The following is a 24,859-nucleotide window of genomic DNA, read 5'->3' as shown; positions in this document are numbered from 1 at the left end:
CCCCCATCCCCGTAACCTCGATAAATATCCCAGAACTGTCACTCCAAGCCACTGTGCAAAGTTACCGCGCTCATTATCGATTGCACGATGAGAAGCGGAGCAAGCGAATGACTGCTTACAAATTCATCCAAGCAAGGATGATGCAGCGATTGCCATCATCGCAACGATGCCCACGTGTTTTTTTTTTTGCACACCGCGTATACCAGGTCGAGAGGACGCACCTGAATAATGTGCTGGGACAGCAGGGGTTGACGTTTGTCGTGGCGGTGCCTAGCGTGCTGTCGTTCCACCTACCAGCCTAACGTACAACTCCCCATCCTCCCCCCTTGCCAACCTGCCAACCATACCAAAGCCTCGTTTCCCGACTTCCAGCAACGTTCGCTTCGTCCTGCTCACCAAGACTCATAATTGTCCCCGTCCGAGCTGGCATATCGCGGAAGCAAACGGGGGACACGAAAGTGGTTATGCGCATTCCTATCCACCGTGCAGGATCAACGGAGGCGGGAGGGCGAGCACGAGGGTCATCGGTAGCGATGGCCTCAACACGGATGCCACTCTGATCAAGAGCTGTTTCGATTTAGTTTACTAGTTGTCGGTATAGCTATAGATGGACCTTTCTAGTTTGACAAGGAACGCCGCAGCAATACTTGTTCTCGGTACCAACGATCATGGTTCTCCTAACTCTCGCTTTGTAACCACAATGTATCTCGTATTTGCTAGGAAACGATCGTCTCGTCAAACTATGCGAAAGACGGGATAGAACATCTCTTTACTGGGATACAGTAAGGTATGGAATGGACAGTGAGAGACCGTGGTGGAACAAGCATTAGCAACTTTAGTTCCTTTGGCAGCGTTAGCAACATCGACGTGGTCGATAGTCGTGCAGGTTTTAAGAAGATTCTATAAGCTTGTGGCGTCATGTGTCGTCGGTTTGGTGAGAACTATCGTTGGAGATGGAACAGCTGGATCAAGAAATGCTCCTTCTGTGCTATCAGTTGATATTCCCGGCTTCCTGTTAGGGACACAGTTTGCTACGAAAACGATGATGTTTCCAAGTGTCGAAGATAGAACAATTCTCCTCGAGGGATACTCCTTTGGTACCATCGGATGTCTCTTTTTGCTTCGAAGAGAATTCTCAAATTTTTGGATGCAACGTGTCCAGATCCGATGAAGAGAAACGATCTTTGGGGATATCGTAGATAGATCGATGATCCTGTCTAATGTCACTGCGATTGTGCAAGATTAAAGATGTACGTTTAATTATACTGTATCGTAACATAGTACTCCTTGGACATTTCTTCGACATTTCGAAGAATCCGATCGATCGTTCATCGATGAAAAAAAGTCTCATTTGCCGAATATGAAAATCTTCTTCGAGACATCGCGATATATCGGGAGACACCAAGAGGACAATTTTACTCAGAAGATCGCGATCCAATGGATTCGAATACCCATCGCTAGTAATGAGGGGATAAGGTCGATGGTCCCCTAACGGTTGAATACTTGAATATTGATTAAGCATGCACATCGCGATTACTGGAAGCAGGTAAAAGCAGCGGTCTGCGTGTCTCTGGATATTTATAACGAATGCCTCTGTCTGTCTCTCTTCGACTTCCTGCGAGCCAGAAAAACTTCGACTTCAAGATGTGCAAAACGAATTTCACCGGCGATCGACTTTCGAAGATTAACTTTCGACTCATTGTTCCGTCGCGGTTTGGCCCACTTCCACGCAGCTCCTGTATTTCTATTTCAAACAGGGAATTTAATATCCTTTGTTACGTTTCTAGACCTCGCATAGCTGACGCACTCTCCATTAGCCGCAACTCTGATCGAGAAACTTGAGAAGACCTGGCCTTCCCCTACTTGCCTACTTGTAACTGAGAATTGGTACTCGGGATTCGTAGTTTGGCCTAATCTGCAACCATTAAACGCTACAACAGTAGGAGACTGGCTGTAGTCTCGAGGACTAATCCAGAGACTGAAATAAGTTACCGTAATTGTTGTACATTGTTGGTGTCCTTCGCATTCCTCTTTTTTATCAGAAGACTTCTCGATAGGTTTAACGAATTAATTTAACATATTCGTCAAGCATATTACTGACGCATATGTTGCATCACTCGAATTAATGTCTTCGGTATAGCACGGTGGGATTCTTGTCTTTTTGCTTGTTAACGAAGAAACATTGGACAAATTTAACACGTCGTAATACTATAAAAATGGCCAGCTTGATCTTATTGACCTATCCGATGTGGAACCGTTAATACCAATTATCGACTCGGTAATACGTTATGCTGATAAAAAATTCGCGATCCGAGGTTCCAGCATCACGTGACCGACTTCCGTGGCCGTTGGCCATAATCATCCGCCTCTCGACGGTGAAAAAAGCGCGGTAAAACAGAACGGAAGAGCAAAAGCCCTCGAGTTTTGAATATTCAGTAGGTACATCCTGGTCGGTTTCCACCTGACCCTCTTTTCACGGCGAAAATCGTCACGTTCTGGCTCGTCTTCGACGCCCTTCCGTCTCTAAGCCTTTGACGAGCCGGTGACGTTGTTACTTATAATTAGTTGATGGTCGCCGAGCGGAAACAAAGACGTTGAGAATGATCAGGCTGACGTAAGATCGGAATTTCGGAGTCATCGATCCGATATGTCGGTAAAACAGACCCAAGGTCCGCGATAATCACGCGACTCGTCGGTAAAAGCAGAGATCGATCGGTAACGAAATCTTCGAGGGTAAGTTATAAGGTCGGTAAGAATATAAAAAGTAGATTTCTACATTTTGTCGCAGCTGGCAAGTGGATATCTCTTCAATGGAATTCTCATCGTTTTCTAAATCGAAGTAACAGTCGATTGATACAAGTTGGAAATCTCTATTTATAAAATAACAAAGAAGCAAAAGAAGCTAGATTATCATCGTTATTAGTTGCTAGAAAATAAAGAACGACTCACCAGGATAGTTGCAGTCGTGTTCATCGCTTCCGTCGTCGCAATCCTGGACGAAGTTGCATCGCTGCGAGTCCAAGATACACCTAGACACGTCGCAGGCGAATTCTCCGGGGCTGCAACCTGTAATATCGATCGATTTCTTACTTCTTACGAACGTACGAACTGTGGATTCTTTTTGCGCGCAAAGGGACAACGAAAATTATCAAGATAAGGAACATTTGATACTCGTGTAGGTACAGTTAGTCTATGTAAAAGTACTGTCGTTATGAGTAAGCATCTACGTAATCGGGAGACAACATCTGTACCTGGATGGGGACAACCATCTTCATCATCACCATCGTCACAATCTTTCACGCCGTCACATTGCTGTACAGAGCAGATAGAACGACTTCCATCTCTACAACGAATTGTGTCGTCGGCACGACATTTGCTAGATATCGAATCAACTCTGTTTATATCTCCATCGTCTTCGTTTGGTACAGCTCCCAAAATTTCGTGATGATCGGTTCTTGCGAAATCCCTGCTCGGCTCTGTCGTTGATCGTTTCGATGATTGGGAAGTGAATATAAATTATGAACATGAAGAGAGAAAAAAAAATATACGTATGTGAAAATAAGTAAATAATTAAAAATAAAAATCTTTCTAATAAAAAAAAAGAGGGAGGGAATTAGTTGAACGAGCAAACGAACGAATGCATCTGATATGGAACGATTTCACCAGTAGCAAAGAGCGATCTATGCCAGAAGTCCAATATGGCACTTATATTTTAGTGTATTTACAGCTACTGTGTTGACGATTACGACTGCTACTTACGCGTTGTACTCTCGGAGCAGCCCTCTTCGTCAGAACTATCCTTACAGTCGGCAATTCCATCGCATCGCCGCTCCAATGGAACGCATGTACCGTCTCTACACGTTAGCTCAGCTGACTGATCGCATTCCAGCTCTTCAAACCCTACTGTGGTTAGATGCGTATTTCGTGTGTTTGTGTGTAGGCGTGTTTGCAATCATCAGGTGGACAACAGAATGCAACAAAAAAAGATAGAAGAACGAAAAAGTGAAACGGAGCTCTAATACAAAAGATTCTACTTATAATGTAAAAGTACAACTAGCATGACACAATAACAGCATGCGGCGTAAGTGTGAAAATTGAATGGATCGATTCTTCCAGGCAAAGATCAACGCTAAGGCGTTCCTTCTATCTCGAGATTTTTTTCTTCTATGGTCATCGACCTGGGTGGTCTTCGAAGAGGAATCGATCATTCCACGCGTCAGCGTGTAGCGAAACCAAGTTACCTTGGAATATTCTGAAGGTAAATCCATCCGGACGCACTTGGACGTTGCCCAACGAGTGCATCTGCAGCTGTTTCTCGATAATGTACTGCATCTCCGTCTCATCAGCTAACGTCGAGCCGATGTCTAGAGTAACTTGCGACGTAAAGCTGTCAGAAGTTGGCCTGAACATCGAACAGGAATTATTATCGTACCTCGGATACCTATTGGCTGAGTCACTTTGACTCAGCTTCTTGGGCTACCTGTCTATTTCAGAAAAACATCTCTAGTGCCTTTAACGCTAGAACTACTACACCGGCCAAACTCACCGGTTTTACAATTTCATTTTAAAATTCCTACTTCGTGTTATATTTACTCCGCAATGACGTAATGACTTTCGCAACGATAACTGAAAGAATAATATAACGAATTTTATTTTGGTTTTTACGTATTCAATAGCAGTGAAAATGACCGGCACTTGTCAAAGTGTACAGGAGTCCTGTAATCCGTTTATCGAACCCCAATTAACTAGTTTTCTCGTTTTCTACAACTTGCCACGCGTTTTTCAAATTTTTATCGCGTATCATTCGATACGAGGATGTCAGTTATCAGGAAAATTCCGGATCGATCGCTGGATCGCTGGATGCTAACGCTGGAAATACCACAGCAGTGAAAATGACTGGTTCTACGATTTTATAAATGTGTCAACCCTCGTTTAGGGATCCCAGATGGATTAATAATAGCAAAAATGTACTACGTAACATGGAATTGCTTCTGTAAGATAATAAATCAATAAATATACAAATATTCTACTATTACGTATTTTTTGAAGACCAGTCATTTTGGTAGAAATAGCTTCGTGTCGACTATCGGTAGTTCTAGCGTTAAAAACACACGGAAATCAGTTGCTACGTGTTCCCGATGATATTACTCGTCACAATGTGATTGTTTTTTGAACCATTGCGGAACAATTCAACAACCTGTCACATTTCATTTATCCTTCATAGAATTTATCCTAAAACTTCAATCTCGCTTCGAATTTACCGAACTTTTCATTTAATTTTCCATTTAATTCGAAGTTATAGGACATACTCTTTATCATATTTCATCGTACGCTGCGACTTTCATACCGCGTAACAATCGTTCGAATCCAGTCTACGTACGATTAGAAGCTAAAAGCATTTATCTTTACAGTAAACGACGATAATACGCACGCGTTGCTACCGATAAGAACGTAAAGAGCGTCGGAGACTAAGGAAATCTGTTTCTCATAGAACAGAAGGATAGGAATAAATCGCACACCGAGTGACATTACACTCACGATATTTTAACAACGTTGACGTGGTGATTTTCGTTGGGAATGTCACGGTTCAGCAACTCCTCGAGCGGCTGCGTCAGATTGCCACTGAGTTCCTTGTACTCTCTGCTGCTTCTGTCCGCGTATTCCCTCCTGTACGGTTCTCCAACGGTCAAGGTTATTCTGTAGAACCCTGAAAAAGCCACATTGAAATTAGCAACAAGTGCAGGAAACTCCGGCTACCAAATCAATGAACCATAACAAACTGTTTGCCTACTTCTTTCTCTTCTGGAACCGTAATTAACTTTCGTATCAAACTCGGTGGCGCTGCCTTCAACTTCTCCAGATCCGGCTAGGTCTTCGTCGTCGGTGTTGCCAAAATTGGCTGGCTCCCTCCGACCCTCGGCCGCGTTCCCAACCTCGTTGTTCTGTCAACAACAACGACGATCAGAGCCACTATCGAACCAAAGATTTACGTATTTACTTCAACGTCGTAAGTTCTTGGATACCAACCTCGTCATCTTCGTCGTATTCCTCCGCGCTATCTCGGGTTATCCTTTCCAAATTCGAGCTTTGCGGCTCTTTGTCCTCGTCCGATTGAACTGGAGGAGCGTTGTTCAGCTCGTTGTCCGCGTTGTCGTCTTCGGATTCTGCAAAACGTTAGACAGTACAATTTCTGTAATACACGATAGAGCAGAATGTTTGGCGCAGTTGGAGGATCTGCATTTCTGCCAATTAGCCGACCCTTGCAACTAACGACGATGTTTAAACGTGTTTACTATGGGAAAAAGAACGATACATTACCTGGAGCTTCGGTAGTGGTAGTTGTCGATTCGGATGGGCCAAAAAAATCCCACAGCCCTCTCTTTATCCTATGAAACAAGGAGTCTTGTTGGCGCGACTCTATCAGCGGAGCCTCGCCGATGGACTGTTTGCCATCCTGGTCGAACACCAGATCGTCGTTCTGCAAACGAAAGAATCCATACGTAATCCAACTTTCTCAAACTCCTACAATCACATTTCAAGCGTCTTTGGAAACGCTTCCAGTGACTTTTCTATAGAAACAACGCTAGGTAAATAGAACACCAGGCGGCGCATGGGCTTTGCACTCTAAGCTAGTTGTATACTCGAAGGTCTACCTCTTAGGGAATCTCAGAAGATCATAAAAAATTCTTCCAACGAGGCTGTCGAATTAACAAATTCACATTACGCTAGAACTTCGTTTACGCAGCAAGGAAACTTTGCCCAGTGCTCGATTACATCGATGACACTTGTGCGAACGCGAACACCTGTTACATGAACAGGAAAGTTTGCAAAGTTTGTAAGTTTGAAAAATTGTATTTAATATTAAGCTAATTGATCGCTAATATTGACCAATTAATTGCGTTTGACGAGTATACACGTCGTCGTTCGTATTTAATCAGGCACTCGGTGACCTAACCCGATTTCTACAACTAAATACCGCGTGTTACGATCGTTCGCGGAGAGACGCGGTCGCTAGGAAAGCGCGTCAGCGAGAGGCGAAAATTCTCGCTATGATTCGGTTAATCGACGCCGCGAAATAGTCGTTCCCCTGTTTCGGTTAAGATAACAGAGGTGGTTCGATGAATGTAACACTGTACGTAATAAATCACCGTTTATTTCAACAACTTGTAAAGAAGATAGTTACGCTGGTGCGTATGTATAAGATGAGCGAGTGACTGATTCACGGGTGTAAACCCGGCCGAAGGATGTTGACTGTTCGAAGGATGGAAAATCAGTTGTCTTCGGAGACGATGCTGTGGCGGAAGAAAGCTAAGGATGGGTGTGTCTAGCGCACGGGACCATCGGATTTGTTGCTGACGATTTTGGCTAAGAGAGTGAGGGAAATAGGCTTCGTTGTTAATTGGTTAAAGGTTGGTGGACTAGGAAGGGTCTTAGCCGCCCTCGAGAGGAAGTGGTTAGTAGGAGGAAAATTGCATCGTACGTTAGGAAAACTAACTTTTCCTTGTCAAGCCGTAGTAGACAATGGTCTTTAGAAACGATTCGGAAAACGGATGTTTGTTGGGTCTGAAGGACCTTAGCTAGCAAATTACTGGGATTTATAACGGGTCTTTAAGAATATCGAGGGTACGCAGCGAAGATGAGCGGACATCTAATTCCCATCTGGCCCGCGATGTGTGGCCTGGTCTAGGTAGAGTGTACGCCGCAGTTAACTGGTTGATAAAGCGAATGCCGAACGAAGAGATCCGTTTGCTACGAGACGACGTAGCGGATCTCAATGTTGCAAAGATTCAACAACTGTACGCTATTGTATACATCTAATATACATGCGGTTGGCTGGTTAAAAGGGAAGAAGCGTTACAAACGAGGAAACCGCAGCAGCCAATGTACATAACGAGTGAGATTCGTCGAGTGTGCTCGAGTATCGCGCAGTGAACTCACGTGCGACTCATAAAGAACCAATTCTCACCTAAACACGCGATATAAATTCAGGATCAGCCGCCCATTCCACCGGCCGTGATTCGCTGGCCAGGGTTCGACGTCGCGGGTCAACGACGTCTCCTCCCTGTTCGACGAACAATACGCGCACGTATACACACAGAAAGGAAGAAGAGAAAGAGAGCGACAGAGAGTCCAAGCAGCGAGCATCGCCTGGCCGAGATAAAGTATCGTTACGCGAGAAAACGACTGACGAAGCTTATGCAACCGGTGTACCCCTGTCGATATTATGCTACGACGCGAATAACAAACCAGACGTTTGCTCGCCGATCTATACGTGACGAGTGGAGCGTTTGCTCCGACGAATACAGGATTCCCCTCTATCGAGTAGTTATGGAACATCCGTCGCGTTTTTCACCACCTAGTTTTCAGCGATCCTCCGCTCCCTTTCCCGGAGATCCACGAATCCAAGAAACTTGAGATGGAAAATTACGACGAATCAGACCATTCTTGGACGTATAGGACAGGAATTTGGGGATTTTGTTCACAACCAATTGCGGAATGAAAGGCTACAATTGCTTGGATAATGTTAGTTTACATTTTGGCTGTGTCTTATGCAACCAGAACAGGTACAGTCTTTTCCATTTTCTTCATAAGTAACTGCAAAATGAGAAAAGACTACAATTGTTTGAATGATATTAATGTATCTTTTGGCTGTGCCTTATGGAACCAGAACAGGTACAGTCTTTTCAATTTTCTTCATAACTAGTTGCAAAATGGAAGGCTAAAATTGCTTGGATGATGTTAGTGTACCTTTTGACTGTGTCTTATGCAACCAGAACAGGCTCAGTCTTTTCAATTTTCTTCAGAACTAGAAGGCAAAATGGAAGGATAAAATTGCTTGGATGATGTTAGTTTACCTTTTGGTTGTATCTTATGCAACCAAAACAGGTACAGTCTTTTCAATTTTCTTCATAAGTAATTGCAGAATGAAAAAAGGCTGAAATTGTTTGGATGATGTTAGTTTACCTTTTTGCTGTGCCTTATGAAACCAGAACAGGCCCAGTCTGTTCAATTTTCTTCAGAACTAGTTGCAAAATGGAAGGATAAAATTGCTTGGATGATATTAGTGTACCTTCTGGCTGTGCCTTATGGAACAGTTTAGGAATTTTGTTCACAGATAATTGCAAAACTGAAATTGATATATAATTAACATATATAATAATATATCACATATAACGACATGTACAATAATTAAGAAATGGCTAAAGGCTAAAATTATTTCAATGACATTAATGTACGTTTTAACTCTGCATTACAATCTCTCTTTTTTTGTTAATTAACAAAATTTAAGGAAGTTAAATGAACACGACGAAATGTTATAAAATGGCCAAGTTAAGATTAGTTAGACAAGACAATTCATTCGCAATTTCTTTTTCAATCAAATTACGTTATTAGATTCTATTTTTTGATGGTTACGAGGAGAAATTCTAAGAATTTCATTCCTCTTCCATCCAGTTCCCGCTAATTTTAATAATTAATTCTTCTCCCATCTAGTTCCTACGATCTTACGGAGTTTAAAGAAACTGAATATTTATAACGCTATTCTAAACTATAGTACTCTTTCTAAATCATGAAAAATACTTTCTCCCTTTCCGATTCGCGTAATTACTTTTTATGCTCCGTACCATGGCGCTACGATATGTACATTATTTATTTCCTGTCTACTCGTTAATTAAACTCACCGTATCATTATGACGCGAAAATGCGTTTTTTTCGTGGCGGCGGAATCAGTGGCAAATGGCATGATCCAACAGAAGCCGACCATCTGGCGGATCTTGCTAATCGCGACTAATACCTCAGAGTGTCGCGTTTCGTTGCGAACGCAGCTATGAGATGCGCTTGGTCACGTGACCGGAAGCGTCCATATAACTTCCTGTCTGTACCCTGCTAAATTCGTTTCGAATTTCTTTTAACCAGCACGGTATAATCGTATCACCATAATATTATAACGATAACTAAAATCGTTTAATAACTTGCAGTTATTTATTTGTTTTGTAAAATGGCGAACAATCGTTAATAATCTGAAAGAAATCGCACGAAGTTAGAAGTCGAAGGACTCGACTTCCGCGTGCACACGTTGCGCGTGTGAGTGGGGGTCGACGTAACGTTGCGTAACTGGAAACAGAGAGCTCACGGAGGATAATGACACGAGCCGACGCTCGTTAATCCTCCAGCTAAAATTAGTTGCGACGTATTCTTTGCTTGCAACCGATATGCGTGAATGTACGATGATAACGAAACTTGAACACAAGCAAACACATTCCGACGCTACGTAAACGACGCGAATAATTCATTTCCTACTCTAACACCTTGTGCATTCTAATTCTGATACAGGCTATTCCGAATACTCGAACATAATCTATTTCTCTTTTAATAATTCCAATAAATATGGACAATTTTGGAAATATAATATCCATGTTAATATTTGGCTTGCGATAAGAATCTCTTACCGTCTCTCCGGCCGTCAGCACCAAGTCATCGTGCTATGTTTGCAGAATCTAGAAACCAAATCTGCGTCTATAGACGTAGACGGCTGTATCTCTGATCAACCTCGATCGACCAATTCTTAGATCGCTTTTCTTTTCTTCACGTTCCTGCTTCTTCCTATTTTTTTTTCTTTTATATACACAGCAAACGTAATATCTGAGAATCGCAGTTTTCTCCGCGATAAAAGTACAAATTTCGCAGGCAAAACGTTAAAGAAATTTTTCTTGAACCGTCGTACGGGAAGACGAGCGTCCGTTTCGATCCGCGATAACGCGCCACGCTACCTGCAACCCGACCAACACGGCCGCTGGACCTGGTTGCTGTATCTCGTTGCAAATCCACTCAGTGACCCCTATCAATGGCGAAACTTCTGCACGAGGGGAGCTGAAAGGCCTACTTCTGGCAGCTGCAGGAACAGCAGCAAGAGGCCGTGTAACTTCTCTCCACCAGCTCGTTCACGGAATTCTCTGTTTCGCTCGAAAAACTCCGAATAAACTAGCGCGTTCCGACGTTTCTCCGCTTAACCCTCAACGTGTCGCGGGATCTCGTCGTTCTCGTTTATTTCGGATGATTTGCTCGCTCGTCGAGCCACACGCGGGTCGATCTAATCTCCGATCAAGGTCTGACCTTGAACCACCTTGTCGCAAACATACACACACGTTGTATATTCGTATTTTTATGAACGTAATTAAAAAACAAAAAGAACAATCCGTTCGCAAGTATCGGCCAACAGCCAAACGTGCGAACGACGAGTACCTGGATCGAGACTTGGAAATTGTACGTTTCAAGCATAAGATTGCCCTTTTTCTTATCTAAAATTCTTATAATAATCGTATCGTTGGAAATGAAAAAGACGAATGCGAATGGAAGAAGAAACGACGAATTCTGAAATCGAAGATTACCAGTCTCCGGTTTGCCGCAAGATCGATCGTAGATATTAAAAAAGAGAAATAAAAAGGAGGTGGACGTGTATGAAGCAAGGGGCGAGAAATCGGAAAAAAGTAAGTGAGGTCGATTAAAGCTCGTTTCCATGAGCGAAGAGGACAAAGAATTAGAAAGAAGCGAGAGAGGGTGGTATAGGTTAGAGACAAAACTTTGTTATTCCGGGCAAGTTTTACACGGGATTCCCCGGCTAAGTCCACTCTATGATCCTTTCACGACAACTACGTGCTCATACTTCGACAAAACACCGGGCCCCTCGCGCTGTCCGAAATCCTTAAAATGCATGGGAAATACGTGTCGGCGCAGCTTAAGTGGCCAACGGGAAATTCGTCCTCGGAACTTCGACTATGGGGACGAAGTTGCGGCAAACATCGAGCCTCTTGGTCTACCGTCGACCCCCTCGCTCAATTTTCTTCCGCTCACACTCCCTTGTCGTTTGATTAGGTGACACGAACCACGTACAAACCCAACTGGTACAGGCTTTGTAACGATCAATCGTTTGACTTTTTTATAAACTCTGCTCGCTTCTTCGCGTATTTGCGCGTTGTCGACGATTTATCGGAATATAAACGTCAACCTAATCGCCGCACTTTTTTTAGAAAATACGTCAAATCGAATGAAATGAGAAAGCTCGACTCACACGCATCCCGTTGCTCCGCGTCTAAAATATCGGAAGCTTCGGTTCGCGTTACTCGTCGATAATATACGAAAAGTCGTGGTATTTATTTTATCGAGTGAATTTCTAACGTGAAAATTACGCTCGAAACTAGCCGATATCAAACGTTATCGCTAGATTATGGATATTTGTGCACTTATGGGGGATTTAAGGACGCAAAAATGTACAGAGCGCGTGTGATGATAAGAAAATGTAAATAAAATATAAATAGAACGTAATTGAGCAGACAAATAAGATACCTGAAATAGAACAGGTGCGACGAACTTTTATTGGGTTGGCAACTAAGTGGTTGCGGATTTTGTTAATACCACCTAATTTTTTTTTATTATTTATTTATTTATTTACATTTTACAATTTGTCCAGTAGGACATTTGGTAAAATATTATAGCTTAGTGATATAGCAATATAGCATGTGGATGGCTAACCCCAGTGGGATATCATCTTCGAATGATACCATCTAATGACAAAATCCGCAACCACTTAGTTGCCAACCCAATATTTAACTTCCATTCCTTTACCCCTTTTGCATGCAAGCGCGTATTATTACGCGCGCTGCGACTGCTTTTTATTTCAATCGTTAAGTATTCTTCAGATGTGAGAGATCACGTTCGACCCGTTTGTCAGCATCTCGCCTATCAGTTTATTGTATCGACTATTTTAAACAATTCCACGAGAAATAATATGATTCAATTTCTTATTTTTTCTAAAATAAATAATTTCTTCTTTTTTCCTCTGTTATAAAGAACGTAAGATGCGATGTTCGCGAAGCAACATTGTCTGCCAATCGTTTTGAACAGTAAATTTTCGATAAACTCCATGAAGAATTCGGATGTCGTTCCATGTCATGGTCATAGGGGACCAGTCTTCTTAAGTAGGGTCATGATTAATGGGTTAATGATATTCGCCAATATGAGGATTTGAAATTCTAAAAACTACTGTAGGTGTTCGAAATTAATCTTAAAGTTAAGATAAATAATCTGTGGAAGGCACGATATTTATGTTTGTCGAAGCGATCACCACTTCTAAGAAAACTCTATATCTGGCCTTTTTACTTTTCTCAAGCACCGAAGCCATCGACAGCGTGTAGACAAAAGACCGCGACGAAGACAGACCATAAACAGTAGACAGGTGACGTTGACTTCGGGGTTTTCAGTTATTGGGTAACACGGCTAGCGTGCGGATCTGGACCAGCTCGAATTGTATTCTTACTTGTAATTACGCTTCTATTTAAATATATTTCCTACCTTACAATTTAACCACGAGTTTTCTCTGTTTACACGTCGAATAAGCTCAACAATGTTGAAATAATATTAGGTGATATTTATTAAACGAAATTACAGAACAGTGGAGTGATATGGTATAATTGACAAAGTGTGCAGGTAAAGAATTTATGGATTGTCGACAGTTGGCCAGTTACTCTCAGACTGACTGTACGTAGTGACCCATGGTGACCCATGGTGACCACTAGCTGTTGTCGAATATAACGAAGGAAAGCGTGGACAGATTATTCCGACCAAATGGTTTCTCATGCCACCAAAATTAGAAAAGGAATCAAATGGTACAGAAGAAAGCTTGGCATTCGAATCTTTCTGGGAATTTCTATTATAAACGCTTTAACGGTTTACAAAATTGCAACGAGAAAAAATATAAATATTAGAATATTTAGACAATTATTAGTTGCAAAATTATCAGGGTTGTCTGAAGATACAAAAAATCCTTGTCTTCGATGGAGTCAGCCTAATATCGCCGTTCGGAAAAATGATTCCGGAAGAAGCAATAGACGCGCATGCAAACTACGTTACGCGAATAAAAGACGTCGAATGGACCGAAAAAAGGCACAAAAGAATTTGAAGAAAACAACGACTTATTGTTCAAATTGTCCCGACCAATCTCAGCTGCGTATAGAATGCTTTAAAGTTTCACATTCTAAATCAACTATTGTTACAATTAATTATTAATTAACAATTTATTATTATGGAATATCTTTTCAAATACCTACGACGATCCTTCGCAAGTAGACGAATAAATCAACGTGGCAGTCAACGTGTTAAAAGATTTTGAACCTCACTCTCTATACAGTAGTGAGTATGGCCTGTATAGGCGTCTGTATAAGACTATTTGTGTCTATGTGCGTAATATCGTTGTATTCCAACAGTAGGTATACTAATCGAATGATATTCTAAATCTTCATGCACGATTCAATTTGTTCATTTATCTGTAGCAGATAATTCACCTAAGGGGTCTATCGTATCAAACTTCGATTCGATTATCGTATAACGATACGAATGATCAACGGATGCAAAGTGATCGAGGGCGAAACGGGAGTATTCAAATATTTACACGAAAGTGTCCATTACAGTCGAAGAGCGATTCTGAGAATGCACCAAGGGGAGATCCCGCTGTACCGTGGCATGTGTCACATAAAATCACAAGTCGCAACTCGGATGATATAAAAACAAGAAGGTTGAGCCGAAACGCAACTATCAACTTCCTTTTTATTACACTTTATTATGCACTTAACAGTCACAATTGAGTGTACACTGCATTAACACGTATAAATTTGTTACTTTACTCTAACAACTGATCTAAGGCTGGAAGAAACCCGGTAAAGAGATGTTAACTGTTCGAAAGATGAAAAATCAGTAAAGTTTAGTGACAATGTCGTGGCAGGGGAAAGCTAACGATGGGTGGGTCTAAGGACACGAAAAGAGTTGATTTCTTAAGGACAAGTTCTCGTTAGGAGAGTGAGGGAAATAGACTTCGCTGTCAATTGGCAAATTTTCTAGGTTGGTGGGTGAAGAAGGTGCTAACGGAAGATATCGAACGCGAGGAAAACTAATTTTCCCGTATCTTCCCGTAGTAGACAAAAATATAAAGAATACTCGAAATAAAAGACATGGTATGGTTCGAAGGACCTTAGTCATGAAAATGCCAAAATTAATGGTGGGTCCTTTAAGAATATCGAAGGAACGCAGCAAGGATGCGTAGACATCTGGTTGCCATTTTGCCCTCGGTGTGCGGCCTGGTTTCTCATGTGGATTGAGATGTGATTGATATTACACACGCGTCGATAGTGTGTTGACAACTAAGTGATTGCGGATTTTGTCCATATCACCTGATGACAAGATCGGCAATCACTTAGTTGCCATGTGAATCGTGCGAGGACTTTTGACATTTCCACTGACTCAGACCTCTTAACAGTACATATAGGTGGAAAAATCTTTTCACCAGACATTAATAATAGGAAGCTTTGTTCTCTAGAAAATCGTGTCTCTGTAAGGATTACAATATATCACAATTAAATCCGTTTCAAATCTATCGTAGACATGTTTCGAGCTCCATTGTCCAATAACAATGTGAATGTGACAATTTCAACAGCTTCGTTGCAAAGAAACCTCGAGGACAAAACGAGAAGATAAAAGATAACGAGGCCTTTTCTTCTAACACAAAACGTTCAACCACTGTCGTGTTACATAATGGATCAATCGATGACCTGGATCCATCGATGATCTGGATCCCTGAAAGTGGATGACACCGCTAATAAACGTCATATACTTCATTTTTCCTTGCCACAGTGTCGCGCTTCTCGCAAACTGTCTTTCGATATTCTCACAACGATACGCGAATTATTAATTTTAATCTTTCGTTCCTGTCAACCGAGAGTTAACAATTTACCGAAGAACAACGAACGTGAGAAGATACAATTTTTTCGTATTTTCGTATTTTAACGTTGCTCTCGTTGTAACGAACAGAAAGGATTTCTCGCGTTGCAAGACGTTTAACACAGGATCGTGCACATTAGCGTGGCTCTTCTCATATTTCTTACGATATTTCTTTTCTCATATATGTTGGAAAGACATAATTGAGCCGAGGATAATCGAAAAATGACTCGACTCTCATCAGCCAGTCGCGTATGAATCGCCAACTCAGCCACGGTTAGAGCCACTAAATTCGGTGCTCGCAAACGTGTGACAAAACTGTGAGATTCCAAGGTAAAACGTTGGCGAGACGCGGAGGGAAAGAAGGTGGATCAACGAGCCTCGAGAAAGAGAGGAGGAGAACAAGTAAACGAGGTCGTTAAACCTGGTGCAAAAATGAGTCCGACCGATGACTCACGCAGTTGGAGAACTGGTCCTGAAAAAAATAAGCAAGCGCGTCTGCATATCGTTAAGCCGGTCCCGTGCAGTTTGCACACACGTGTTGATTGCATAATGCGAGCGAGAACCTCGCCTCGAGCTTGACCAGACTCGCAGAATCGCCTTCGCGAAACCAAACTCTCGTCTTCGCGTGAAAATAGATGGCAAAGTATCGATTCTCTGCCTCCGCTGCTTCTTCTCGTCTTATATAGATGCCACGAGAGATAATTGGCGTTAAACGAGCGATTAGGCGAAACGATCTTAGCTATTTTTATCAGGGTACAAAGATCAGAGGACGACACACGTGCGTTCCGTACAAGTTTTGGTTATTAAAGGTGCGTCGTAATTAATTATCTTGGGAATTCAATAGCTTCTCCGCGTGTTTCAAACGTCGGAGTACTCTTTCAAGTAGAATCATTTTGGCTGTTTGCTAAACGAAAGCTGAATTGGATTCTAGAGCCTCTAGATTCTGAATAATTCGACGAAAGATACTCGGCTGCCAAATTTCCCAACGATGAATAATTGAATACTGAACTATTATTATGCCTAAGGATCCTGTATCTTAAGTTTCTGGACCGTAGATCGTGGAATTCAAAATCCTTCCACTGGAAAATTTTCCAATCGTAATCCCTGGGATCCTTAGATCCTGGATTTTCGCAGTCCGAATGATTGGGCCCTAAAATTCGTGGATCTGACATCTTTCAGTCTCTTTGTCTTGGACTCTGAACTCTTGAATCCTGCACAGACGAATCTCTAAATTTTGCTGAAACTTCAAGTTTTGGATGCTGAACACTTGCAATCCAAATTTTCAATTTCGAATCTTCGACTCTTGAATCGTAGTCTCTTTGGTCTTCATCTATTAACTCCTCATCCCTGAGCCCTAATACACTTCGTATCCTAAATTGTAAAACCTTACATCTCTCAACCCTAAATCGTTGCACTCTAAGTTCTTCGATTGCAAAATTTTCCTCAAATCCAAGATCCTAAGGTTCCAGACTTCAGAGCTTGAGAAACGTGCTTTCCAAATACGCATCGTCCTACCTCTTGACTCGTGATCGATCATCGCACCACCTACTCAGGCTCATGACTAGCTGTCTAAACACTGGAGCAACTGGCGCCAGACTGGAATCCTCGGTGATGATCAGGATCAATCTGTTCCTTCGCAGCGAGGCTGCTTCAAAGGTCAAGATCCGGCACGTATGGAGGCCGAGAGCGAGAAATCCCCCAATTTGAGAGACTTCCAGGGGCTTCGACTTAACGAAAATATACGCGCTGGCGAGCTAGATGGCGTTATGGGTGGGAACAGCATCTCCGAGGGAAGAATCTGGCGAGACTGGCCGATCGTCTTTTGTCTTAAGCCGCTCTATATTAATGTGAAGAACATGCCATGTCGAACCATGCTACGATAGCTGGACGACTAGACGTGGAAAAGAGGGCTGTCAGCGCCCGGAATACTAAACAGTGGCGAACTATGTGCTGCATAGGTGGCGCTAGTCTCGCGCGACCGAGCCTTTGCATTTTAACTGCCTCTCTACTCCAGCAAATCCTTCGGGCAAGGCTTTGCCAAGTATAGCAACTTTCGACAGTTCCCCTGTACGCACGTTTGTTGCGAAAGAGCCGGAAAATTATGAGCTCGTGAAGACCTGTGGAGTCAGGTGTTCGAGTTAGAAACGTCTGCCAAAGTACGTTCACTGAGTTCTTCTTGATCTGTCGGGTGAGAGTGATCGGAGAACAGTACAAGTAGAATAGTACTCCATAAACGATATTTAGAAACTTGTCACACCTCGTATCACTCACGAGGCGTGGTACAAATAGGAACTGTAAGAAAACGCGAAGCTTCCAAAGTTCCGGACTATATCATGGAACTTAGGAAGAAAAAGCTACTCGAGAGTGTCATAAATTAAGCTTCTCTGGGTACCGCGCGTGGATTATATCACGGATTATTTATACGATATTTTCTCAGCGTACGAAACCAGCGTTTTGTAATTTTACATGCCTGCAAGCTGAATCGCTAGATTTTAGACGTCGTAGATAGATCAAATTATCGAATGGAGGATTTTGGGTCCAGTTTGGGCGCAGATATAATCGAGACGTGCAGCAAAGAAACACAACGACTAAACAGAACTTTGATTATAGATATAACCAAGATAATCAATGTACAGTTAAGATAAACGTTTGCAGCTTCGTTATAAATTTCTTCGAACACTATCGGGATAGCGGATACTCTCTCGTTCCTTTTCTCTTAAAGGAAGATTCTATTATCGAAAGAGCAACGTCCATAACCGGCGCCAAATCTCAAGCTTTCGCTCACGGCTGGGCCAAAGTGTCACGTGTTGATTCCCAGGCCGTAAAACGGACGAAACGACGCGATGAGATCCAGAAGAAGCAGGATCATCTCATATGAACTTTCATATCTCAGCCCTTGTGCGCGAGGAGGGCAAATACTATGGGCAATCCCGTGAAAATGGTGAAATTGCGGAAATCACGAGGCTTCGACTTCCCGACAGAAACGTTCCGGCCCTCGGGCTGCGATCTGCCACTCACGCGTCCAAACGGCTGAAACTGAACGTCCTGTGCCGGTGGAGAAAAAAATCGAAAAAATGCCTGTCAATGTGAAATTTCAACCGGACTTACTTCTTTCAATGAGTCAGTACATTTTCAACAAGATAACCAGCAGTTGCAGACTGAACGTTGGATTAATTTTAGCAAGAAGCCGATGCGATTCTCGCCAAAGTTTGGCCCAAGCTGCTCTGTCAGCAACTTTTTTATCAATTATTCTCGGCGCCGTACGAAAATAGCTGAGATGTTTCGATATTTCTAAAAATGAATGGTGGACGGTTTTCAACGAGAAGCTTTCAATTAATAATCTTCGATCGTAGAACTGTCCAAGTGAATGAGATAAAGTGCTGAATGCTATAAATCGTGTCACGAAGTTTAGTTCAATCCTTTCAAAGACTCAAGATAGCTCAATTATGTGACTAGAAAAATACACCCAGCATTTCTATACCTGAGACCTACGAGCCTTCTTTTCGCGAAACTCATAAATTTCCTACGATGCGATATTTAATTAAACTTTTACGTACGGTATACGGCACAAGCCTATCGTTTACATCTCTTTCCCGTCGCTTTTATATTCCATTCTCGGCTGGTATTAGCATCGTTGCTTCTGAAAATGTCGTATCGATCGATCAAATTATTCCTATGAACACGTCTATCATTTCGAATCAGCGGAATAGCAAGCCACTGAGAAAAGTAATTGAAGCTTTAAAGCGGCAGTTTCGACAGTGTCGCGTGACTGCTCGATAATCTACCGCTTGAGAACACGCTCATCTTCATCATCGGCTAAAGATCTTGCGAGGAAGTTGGCCTGCCACTGACACCAAACAGAAGTCGATTCAGCGATCGACCAGGCTCTCTTAAAGAGCTACGTAGGTTTGTTTTTACAGCAAACAAGGGGGATCGTGTGCACGTCGTCTAAACAGGTCGCTTAACCACGGCTGCTCACCCTTCAGCCATCCTCTAGACTCAGCCACGACCCTTTTACCCATTTTCACCCCTCTAGGTGAAACCTGAGGCGGTTCGACAAATTACGAGACTCACTTAGCGCCTCGTGTTGCCTGTCACCGCACTCTGAATCCAAATTCCTCGTCTTTTACAGCCTCTTTTTTCTAGTCCCTGTCGACTATTAGCAGACAATTAGGCTAGCAAGCTCGTTAACATATTCGTCGTCGGTGATATTTCGACTCATTCGTCGTTCACACCAAGATCATTCTGTGTTGGTGCGTGCGTCGAAATTTGAAATTTAAATTATTCTTTTTCTCTTATTGAAAGAAGAATACGCGTGGAGTATCGCGCCATACGACACGTGGTGTGTTTTGTAATCAATTTTTAAAGTTGTCTGCTATTTCTAACTTTCTCAACATATCGTGTTCGTTGGAAGAATCCAAGCGAAACGTAAAAGTAAGAATAATGCAAAAATAAATTTTGTAATAGAACTTTATCATTCTGTATTTAATAGAAATCCATAATAAAATTGCTCATTGTTCACAGAGCTGCTGCACATCTTCGATTTTCATGATTCTTTTATTACACTGTCAGCTGTGTGATTCTGAACAATTTTTTCCCGTACGCGTAACCGACGCTCGATTACTCGCCCTTTGTTTCTGAGATATTAAAAAGAACTGTCGGTATCGTTACATTTACAGATTTCTACCTACAGTTGTACGTCTAATTCTTATCTTTTCTTTGTAATACGTATAGCTTTGAAAATCATTTTAATGATCGCCGTGAGGTGACTTTTTTTTTGACTACTAAATTAAAAAAAAGTTGGTTTCTACAGCATATTGAAAGATCATTGAAGCGCAACATGACGCCAGCTTCCTGAATAATTAGCATAAAATGTCCTACTAAATTCAAGAAACAACATGTCGAGATTGAAAGATACTGCGAACTCTGCATAATCCAACAGCCAACAACATATTACGCGATTATGGTTATTATATACACGAGTCTTGCGATGTCACACTGCAAACGTGACGTAAATGGAGATTTTTGCGTCAGTGTCTTGAAATCGCAATACTGTCAGTTATTGGAACAAGAAGTTGAAGAATCGAACGGTTTTGCCGGCAGAAAGCGACAACGATGAGTAAACGAATTCAGTGGGATGGCTCATTAATTCTCGACAAGAGTGAAGGAATCACCTACGTGACACGCATGTTCACGTTCTTCACACTTTTCCCGTCTGTCAGCCGAGGAGACTCGTTCCTCGAGTTCATTGAGTCGTTCAGCCGACCGATCATCAATCTTCTTCGGACCTGCTGCTCAAAAACCATCAAATTCAACGGACAATTTTCTCTCGCCGCCAATATGTCACGCGTTGTTATCTCGTATTCAAATTACAATAAAAAACACAATTTATCTTTTTCCTATTTTCTCTCGAGCGACTTGGAGACCTTGGTGACTGCGCAGCGAGGCAAAGTTTGGAAACTTCCGAATCGAATAGATTCGTCGCGCCTAAGTAATCGAAAGAGCTTTGAATAATACGTAGAATCGAAACGAGGCTGGGAGGTACGTTTCTTGTTATTTTCTTGGAGCCTCGCAGACCTCCGTGACTCCTTCGGAAAGTAGAACTTTGGAAACTTGCAGCTAGGTAATCGAGAGTTGTTCCGAATAATAGCTGGAATCCAAATGTCAAGCGAAAATACCATTTTTTTGCCATTTTCTTAAAACCTACCGTCTTCTCTAACCGAAAGAGGGGAATCTTGTCCACTGGAGGCTGGATAAATGTAAAAATCATCTCTACGTCAGCCAGTTCTCCCTGTTCAACCCTCTGAAAACATTGGTTCAAGTATCAAAGGGGGTCGGAGGAACCTGTATCGGCCATCGAGAAGGAAAACACGGAGGTTAAACGCCGGGGGATGATCCTGCTGCGATTTACATGAAACGTTTCGTTGTTAGAGTGGCCGAATCCACCGGTGCAATTTATGATTCGCTCTTTTTCCTCTTTTGGGTGGAACACGCGTGACAAATAACAGAAGGGCGGCTATACGGGCTGATTTGGCGGACAGAGAAGGAAGAAGGTGTATTTGTTCGGCGAAGGCAAACAATTGGTCGACAGACCCATTTCCGTCGGATCGAAAATAGTCGAGAGCGGAAGCTTCCGCCACGCTGAGAAACACGACGATCCATCTTTCGATCGTCCGAACCGAGACACACGCCATGGCACAGGACGCAGACGAGAGACCACGGGACGAAAAGAAATCTACGAAAAGATGAAGATCGTAGAGAAAAATTCGTAGAAACATCTCCGCATCCGGTGGTTGCTGAATAAATTTCCCGTTGCTCCGGCAGGCAGACAGCCTATTCGTTGACCAAATTAGGGCAATGCCGGACCGCGAATGGACGACTGTCCATATTTGGCGAACAACCGAAACCGTGCCAAATATTCGCATTCGAGGACACGTCATTATCAAAACCAGGAAAAATTAGTTTCCCCTTTGAAACATCGTTAATAAGCTGACCAACGGCCCGTGAACCACATTCTTGCCGCAAGTTGAATTCCATTTGCCGGAAATCCCTCGGTTCCGCCACTCTTTTCATACGAAATCGCGCTTTTATTCCCTCAAAAGCTGAGGCAAATGAAAAAAAAGGAAGGCGAAACAGGAAGAAAAGAAAGAAATAAAGGCAAAGGGAACGAGAAACGAGGCTGAAGTTTCGCCGAAACCCGATGGCAACGCTCAGAGACAACGCTCGCCAGTTCTCCGCATCGTAACACGCGCAATTACATCAGAAATATAATTATAATCGATTGCGCAACCGGCCATCCTTGTGTCAAACGCCAGTACACGCATTGAATCGTTGATTTCGACCTCTGATGACTTTAGTAACTGAATTTTCTCGTTGACTCGATGTATCAGACACGACTTGCCCAGCTTCCATCGTTCTGTAATTTTCACCAGGTCAACACGTGTCTATCGTTTCGATCGGCCAAACTAATCTTCGATCGGTATAGCGTACGTACGAAGATTAAATCGAGTACAATCGTGGAAATCGCGAGAGGTGTCACTTGTAATCGGATTTACTCCGCTTCTAAATGGTTATATTGTAACACGAGACAGCCAGAGGCTATATCAATCAACTGTATAAACAGGAGAAAAAAAAAGAGATGTGAGTTTGTTATGTGACAATATTTGTTAACAAGCACAAGTAGAATGATAAAAAAACATAACGATGTTACAAATGTTTTTTTAAGATTTATCTAGAATTCGCGACTATTTCTAATCTGCACACGACAAATAAATTTATAGAAGTGAAACAATTATTCTGTTAAGAAGTTACACGCTAATCGTGTGGTCAGGTAATGGAATTAAAAAATTGACAAACAGTGAAGTTGTCTTCCAAGAAACTCGTATATTACTCGGTATCTGTTATATTTCTTAGAAAAGTTGCAAAAGGTTAATTATTATCATATTTGGCTTACGTTTACTCGGAAACTATGTTAAAAAAAGGAACAGATTGCAGCGGTACATGTGTCTCAAAAGCCACTGACAAAACGTTCGATTAAAATGTCAGTGATTTAGATCTTGTGAGTTAGATTGATTTTCCTTAAGTTAGATCCGCAATACAATCGGTTCGAGTCTATTGTAGTATAATTTTTCTCGACCTTGATTTTAATGTCGATTAACGCGTTGTCTTGACACGGTCATCGATAAACCACGTCACTAAATTTTTCAGTATAATAAAAGATTACCAACGATGCAAATAATTTAGAACAATTTTGGTTTCAATAGTAAGAAAGAAAAATTACGCAAATACAATTTAATATTTCGCAAAAATTAAACGTTACCTACGATAATGTATTTTCATCTGCTACGATTTCCAGGACAAAGTGTAAAAAAAAAGTTTGGATGGCGGTCAACGTGTTAAGGCCAATAACAACTATCAAACTGTCTTCCACGGTCAATTAACTTCAACCACGTTAAAAAAAAAAAAGAAATATTAAAAGTTCAGCCGAAGCAATGAAAGGATCAAGTTAAAGTGTCAGTGATATGTTTGACTACTTTACCCGTTAAATTGTAAATTACTTCTACTATGTTAAGACAGAAATACGTATTTATCGCAGGCATTTTTTATTGCAGTTACTATGAATGGAAGTCATTAAATTCCACTTTATCATCACGGCTCGCCAAGCGCTAAGGAAAAGATATTAGAACCTCGTTCAAAGGTTAAGCTGTATTGTCACAACGTTCAGTAACGCTCGTAAATTAGGTTGCAGATTATTTTTATCCTGTACGGAATAAAAATATTTATTACAATGATAAATGTACACATCGGACGCCACTTCGTCGATTTCGATGATTTTTTTGATATTTCGTAGGAGAGATCAATGGACAATTTTTTCCTATATATCTGGCATCTCGCGTAGTTTCTGACATATTCGCAAAAACCTGTTCACATCGTCACAACGAATTCTGCTTATGGTCGTACATCTGTGACGCAGCGTGTGCGTTCATATTGGTTGTCGGTCGCCGGTCGCTTATCTTTTGTTTATAAACGCGTGTCGGACGAGCTTAAAGGCCCTGTGCACAACGTGCATGCGCGAGAGTGTAAGAAAGGTCTGCTATAACTTAGAAGCGAATATCAACAATGTACTGTAATGTATCGTATTAAGGTTAGCCTTTTCAAATCCAGCCGCCGCCACGTCACGTTTCTTATAGTCACGTTGTGCACAGAACCTTTAAGCTCGACCGCCTCTCGTATATAAACAAAAGATAAGCGGCCACCGGCCGCCAACCAATAATACTGACGCTTACGTAACTATAAACGCACGACTATATAATCAGAATTCGCTGTAAAACGATACCGACAGTTTTTTGCGAGTATCTCGCAAACTAAGGTCTACCGCCAATTACAAAAATACCAGCATATAGAAAAACGTTGTTCAGAATCATGGCTCGACGATATATTAAAAAATCATCGCGATCGAAGAGGTTCGCCTGTACATTTAGTAAGAAAATTATTTTATATAAGAAATACAAAGAAGATTATTTAATAATTTGTATTAGAAATACGAAAAGACTATAAATATACGGAAAGTCTTTAATCGTGTTAAAGTTAATAC

At 41.9% G+C, this 24,859-nt stretch overlaps 1 protein-coding gene across 15 annotated transcripts in view; it reads right to left on the bottom strand.

The window, feature by feature from the left end:
* Positions 1–24,859, bottom strand: part of LOC100748280 (basement membrane-specific heparan sulfate proteoglycan core protein) — a 189,285-nt gene that overhangs the window by 113,746 nt on the left and 50,680 nt on the right. For all 15 annotated transcript variants that reach the window (XM_033318695.1, XM_024364820.2, XM_033318696.1 and 12 more), the window contains exons 2-9: positions 6,319–6,478; positions 6,028–6,164; positions 5,792–5,942; positions 5,539–5,707; positions 4,242–4,402; positions 3,760–3,903; positions 3,252–3,476; positions 2,950–3,066 (exon numbers count right to left, since the gene is read on the bottom strand). In XM_033318695.1, the coding sequence (XP_033174586.1) occupies positions 2,950–3,066; positions 3,252–3,476; positions 3,760–3,903; positions 4,242–4,402; positions 5,539–5,707; positions 5,792–5,942; positions 6,028–6,164; positions 6,319–6,478 (1,264 nt within the window). The remainder of the gene's footprint in view (positions 1–2,949; positions 3,067–3,251; positions 3,477–3,759; positions 3,904–4,241; positions 4,403–5,538; positions 5,708–5,791; positions 5,943–6,027; positions 6,165–6,318; positions 6,479–24,859) is intronic.

Source organism: Bombus impatiens, unplaced genomic scaffold (genome assembly GCF_000188095.3).
Source record: "Bombus impatiens unplaced genomic scaffold, BIMP_2.2 scf_0107, whole genome shotgun sequence".
NCBI classification, from domain to species: domain Eukaryota; kingdom Metazoa; phylum Arthropoda; class Insecta; order Hymenoptera; family Apidae; genus Bombus; species Bombus impatiens.
Note: the sequence above shows the minus strand (reverse complement) of the source record. Positions and strands in the feature narration are given on the sequence as shown.